General features: G+C 39.6%; 1 protein-coding gene across 2 annotated transcripts in view; it reads left to right on the top strand.

The window, feature by feature from the left end:
- The first annotated feature begins 867 nt into the window (after nt 1–867).
- Nucleotides 868–6,000, top strand: part of BTLA (B and T lymphocyte associated) — a 31,011-nt gene continuing 25,878 nt past the window's right edge. For both annotated transcript variants that reach the window (XM_062176689.1, XM_062176679.1), the window contains exon 1: nt 868–955. In XM_062176689.1, the coding sequence (XP_062032673.1) occupies nt 868–955 (88 nt within the window). The remainder of the gene's footprint in view (nt 956–6,000) is intronic.

Genomic DNA, 6,000 nt, shown 5'->3' with positions numbered 1-6,000 from the left:
CAGTGACACTGAGCTCTCTGATCTCGAACTTTTTCCACATCTTCCTTTGCTGTTTCTACTCTACCTCGTCCAGAAAGAAACTGCATGAAGAGTGTTGAATATAGTGGTTTCCTTTAATTGCCGTTCAGGCTAAACCTTCTCATTTGGCTCAGAACTTTATTATTTAGAGAGGTCATGTAGCCCACACTAATGATGATCTTGTTCCACTGATAGCTAACTGCAGACTAAAGACGCTATCTTTTCCTCATCTGTTGAGGAAGTGCATCCTGCCACTCATTTTCTCCATCCCTTCAGATAAGTCTTCACTGGTTTAATGGCAATAAGCATTCTTATCTTACTGTGACACGATGCTTGGGGGAAAATATCTAAAGTCGTTTACATAAGAGAAGTTTCATAATCACAGCTGTGAAAAGGGAGAAAATGTATATTTACTATAGGTACTTTCACCATAAATTTCCTGACCTTGATTTGATTAAAATCTCTATTTAAAGATTGCAGCAATTTATATTGCTTTAAAGTTCATTTCGCTGAGCTTTGAGAAAAACCTCAAGGTGGGAAGAAAGGGTGGTAGAGCGGAAGGAGAAGTTAAGGACTGAGCTACTTTTCAGTTTAGGGTGTTTGAAAGTCAACAGCGTATTTAAGAAGAAGCAGAAACCACAGAACAGAGTCCCACGTAGTGTTTCTGTTCACCTGTTTCACAAAATAATTCAGGCTCTTCCTACTGTCCCCTCCCATCTCCTCTCTCTTCTCTTTTATTTTATTTCACAAATACCGCTGGAGTAGGTACCCGATCCAAATCTGAAGAGCTAGTAGAGGAAGGGATGCCTTCGACTTGAGCAGCTTTTTCAACCCTAATATGCACGGTAAATGAAGACATCGCCTGCCATGCTTGGAATTGGGAAATTTCTTTGGGTTCTCTTCCTAATACCAGATTTGTGCATCTGGAGTATTTGCGGTAAGACATCCTTAGATTATCCTTGGTTTTATGTCTTAGGGGTTGTTGTGGGCAACATTTTCCCCTGCTGAACTTAGAAGGCTGTGATGTTTATGCCAGATATGTGATGGTACCTCAAACCAAGGAATTATGTTTGTTCAATGAAAACATTATAGAACATAAACCAAGTTAGGCCATGGTATGCACCTTTCTAAGTGGTAGGCACTGTATCCATGGCTTGAGCAATTTTCTTTAAAAACAAGTACTTATGGTAAGAAAAATGATCTAAGCAGATGTTAAAAATAGTTACATACAAGTTTATCACTACTACTAGCAAAAATGCTCTGGCTGTCATAGTGATGGTGAACAAATAGCTTATTCTCTCCAAACTGAGCTTATTGGACTGTTATAGTATTTAATTGGGTAGGAAAGATTGATAACTAGACTATTGACTGTCTCCATTGTTACTGTCCAACAACGTTGTCCCTAAATAAACTCCTGGGAGAGTAGGAGGAGAGAGTGGTAAAAGCTTGGCCAGTGGGTATTAAGATACAGTTATATAGGAGAAATAAGTTTTGGTCTTTTGTTGCCAAGTAGGGTAGATAGTTAAAATGAAATATATGTTTAAAAAAACCTAGAGGCAGTAATTTTGGATGTTTTTACCACAAGGAAATGATGAATGTTTGAGAAAATATGTTTACCCTGATTTGTACATTACAGAATGTATGAAATCATCACATGATACCCCATAATTATGTAAAATTTTATATGTCTATGAAAACAAATAAGCTCGACCCTTGCATCAGCAAGCTGTGTGCCTTGAGAAGTTTGAATGAGAAAGGCTGACAAATGTAGGAGCGCACAGAACAAATCATTAATGTTTCTGTTTCATTGAAGAAAATCCTTCCTACTGGGTTGTTAATTAAGCATCGAAGACAGGTCAAGTTCTGTGTAGATGGCATTTGGGCACTCCTGCAAAGATTTTATGTAGGCAAAAAAATGTAATTAATTCCATTTTTATCGTGAAGCCACTTACTCCCTGTCATTGGTCGACACAGGGACCCCCACATTATGAAGAATTAATGCCTACAAATGACTGGCAGAAGTTTGAGTTCTTATTTAGTTCTAATTTCAATACAATCCTCTCTTATTATCCCCCACATTTTGTATGCTGTACTTTTGAATAGTAAAATAGGATCACCGAGGGTCTATACAATGTCATATTCAATTCTAGAGCTGTGTAGTTTGGAGTTTGATTCTATGTCAGGGTACCATACAACCAGATGCAAAAGTAAAAATATCCTCAGTCATCGCATATTTTTATGTTTGTAAGCATTTGGCATTAAGTCAATCAGGTGCCTGCATGGTTGCCAGAATTTTCCACCGTCCATCAGACCCTACAATCAAATAGCTACAAATGGGGTCAAATATTAGACACATTCATCCAAATTGAAGTATATAAACATCCTGTGAAATAAAAGAAACATGTGCCATACCACATTGAGGATGGGGTCAGACTACAGTTCCTGGAACTTAGTGTTTATAAAAGTACACTGAGTGTTAGAATGGGATTCATTACTGGCTCTACTACTTAGTGTGTAATCTTGGTTAAGTTTCTTATCCTTGCTTATCTTTGGTTTCCTTATTGGTAAATTAGAGATGATTGTTGTACTTAAAATATGAGTTTCTTGTGAAGACTGTAAATGCAAAGGCATGCTTATGCATGGATTTACAGTTGTTTTGCACCAAAATGAATTTATATTTAAAAAAAAATTTATTATACTGATTAGAAATGCCACGTAACAAAGAAGGAGTAAGAGCAAAGAGAAAATGATACCTTTCAACTGCAGATTCACTCCCTAGATGGCTGTAATGGTCTGGGCAAGAGGCTGGAACTAGGAGCCTGGAACTCCATCCTGGTCTCCAATATGGGTGGCAGGGGCCCAAGTATTCAGACCCTCTTCTGCTGCTTTCCAAGGCACATTTGCAGGAAGCTGGATGGGAAACAGCAGCAGGGTCTTGCCTGCAGCAACTTAACCCAGTGTGCCACAACGCTGGCCCCTAAATTTATCTTTTAATTTCATAAAAATTAATCTTAAGAATGGGATTGGAGAGGGAGTAGGAGATAGGGTGGCTTGCGGGTGGGAATGAGGTTATGGGGGAAAAAACCGCTATAATCCAAAAGTTGTACTTTCAAAATTCATATTTATTAAATAAAAGTTTAAAAAAATTCATATTCCATGAAGCTGTTGAGGTACCCATTAATGGGCAAAGTGCACATAATACAAGCTTGGTACATATTTATGTCAGTTCTGCTGATATTACTTTCACCAAGCAGCCTACACACAATTTAATTAAATGAGAACAAAGCTGTAACATTTTCATGTAAAATAGTTCCATTTTTAGAATCTTTTATTTTATCAAATTTTAATTGTCAAATATTGCATATATTTATGGGGTTCAATGTGATGCTACGATATATGTATATATTGTGGAATGATCAAATCAAGTCAATAAACACATCTATTACCACATACCTCTAGCATTTCTTTGTGGCAAAAATATTTTAAAATCCTCTCTTTTAGCAATTTTACATTAATTATAGTCATTACACTGTACAAAATATCACTACATTAGTAAAGCTTATTCCTTATGACTGAAACTTTTTATTGTTTGACTAAGAACTCTCTGATAGTTGAATTTTTTTTTTTTTTTTTGACAGGCAGAGTGGACAGTGAGAGAGAGAGAGATAGAGAGAAAGGTCTTCCTTTTTCTGTTGGTTCACCCTCCAATGGCCGCTGCAGCCAGCGCACTGCGCTGATCCGAAGCCAGGAGCCAGGTGCTTCTCCTGGTCTCCCATGGGGTGCAGGGCCCAAGGACTTGGGCCATCCTCCACTGCACTCCTGGGCCACAGCAGAGAGCTGGACTGGAAGAGGGGCAACCGGGACAGAACTGGCACCCTAACCGGGACTAGAACCTGGGGTGCCAGCGCTGCAGACAGAGGATTAGCTTAGTGAGCCGAGGCGTTGGCTGACAGTTGAATTTTTAAAGTTAAAATAAATAAGGGCCAGCGCTGTGGCACAGTAGGTTAAACCTCTGCCTGCAGCACCAGCATCCCACATGGCACTGATTCTAGTCCCAGCTGCTCCTATTCCAATCCAACTCTCTTTATGGCCTGGGAAAGCAGTAGAAGATGACCCAAATGCTTGGGTCCCTGCACCTAAGTGTGAGACCCAGAAGAAGATCCTGACCTTTGGCTTTGGATGGGCCAGCTCTGGCATTGTTAATTATAATCTTTATATCTTGGAGATTTCCTCTGATTTACTTAACTACTGATTCTTTACACTAGCACATTTTCAAAAGTGATTAAAGCTCATTATTAAAAGACCCCCAATCCTACCTCCCCTCCCACATCAAAGCAATCTGATACTCCATGTGCTTCTTCTCAGGAGAGATTTCATCTATAATAAGGGTGGAAAAACTAGAACGTTCTCTACAAGCTTCCTGTTTAAGTTCTTCTTACAAAAGTATGCTTGCTTGCTTGTTGTGGTTCTAAAAAAAAAAAAAAAAAAGTTAGAGAGCTACTTGCACCTTGGTGTCTGGCATATAATTTCCATATATACTCCCATCCTGATGAAGTAATAAAAGTGTCAACACCTTCCCTTCACGGGCAGATGGGGTTGGCAATAACAAGGCTGCAGAGGTCTCAGAGGCCATTCTACCTCTGAGACCCTGGATCATTGTTCAGTTAGGGATCAACCAAGGAACTCACCTTTAGGAAGGCAGGCAGGACTCCTGCAGTTAATGTTGTACACTGCTTGGCACGTCATATGATCCAGAAAAAAAGCAGTAGGAAATTTGTGATTAATCACTAGTTTTTGTGATAAAAATTAATCCATTCCAGTAAGGGAAGAACATCAATAGTTTGGCTCTTTCACGAATGTGGCGGTTCGGGACACCTCTCCTCTGTCTGTGTCCTCTTTCCTATGTGTTGTGGTGGTTGGTATGATCCATGGATCCACTTTAAAATACCACACTCCAGGGCCAGTGTTGTGACATAGCAGGTTAAGCCTCTGCCTGCAATGCCAGCATCCCATAATCGTGCCGGTATAAGATCCAGCTGCTCCATTTCTGATCCAGCTCCCTGCTAATGTGCTTGGGAAAACAGCAGAGGATGGCCCAAGTACTTGGGATCCTGCACCCATGTGGGAGACCTGGAAGAAGCTCCTGGCTCTTGGCTTGTGACTGGCCCAGCCCCAACCGCTGTGGCCATTTGGGAAGTAACCAGAGAATGGAAGATTCTTTCTCTTTCTCTCTCTCTCCTCCTCCTCTTTCTCTAACTCCACCTTTCAAATAAAATTTAAAAAGCTTTTAAAAAATGCCACACTCCACATCCTATACAGCTTGGGTTTCTCCGCCGCCAAATGGGCATGTCCTTGAATCAGAACAGACTACTAGAACAGATGGTGTTCTGATCCATCATCCCTTGAAGTTCAAGTTTTGTAGCATGGTGTCTCTTTTTTCCCCTACTAGTTTCTCATATTAGTATCTTTGTCATAATTAATGAACCACATCCAGATCCTCCTATTTTTTGATCCAAAAAATTTTTATCCTTCCCAATCTTTAGTAATCAACATTCTGTTTCCAGATTCAGTTATCTCTCTATCTCTCTCTCTCTTAATTTTAGCTCCCACATTTAAAGGAGAAAATGTGATATTTGTCTTCCTGTGTCTGGCTTATTTTGCTCAACATGATGTCCTCCAGTTCCATGGCAGGATTTCACGCATTTTAATAGCTGAACAATATTCCATTCGGTATATAGGTCACATTTTCTTTATCCGTTCATCGAATGATGGACACCTTGGTTGACTTCATATTTTGGCTATTGTTAGCAATGCTGCTATAAACATGGTGGTGCAGGTATTTCTTTGATACAATGAGTTCAGTAATGAGATTTCTGGATCATACAGCAGTTCTACTTCCAGCTTCTAAAAAAACCTCCATACTGTTTCTGGCAGTGGCTAACACAGTATCTCTGTCAGGCTTACTTTTAATGATTTATCTAT

The sequence above is a fragment of the Lepus europaeus genome, chromosome 2 (genome assembly GCF_033115175.1).
Source record: "Lepus europaeus isolate LE1 chromosome 2, mLepTim1.pri, whole genome shotgun sequence".
Taxonomy (NCBI): Eukaryota; Metazoa; Chordata; class Mammalia; order Lagomorpha; family Leporidae; genus Lepus; species Lepus europaeus.
The sequence above is the reverse complement of the archived record's forward strand: the minus strand, read 5'-3'. Positions and strand labels throughout refer to the sequence as shown.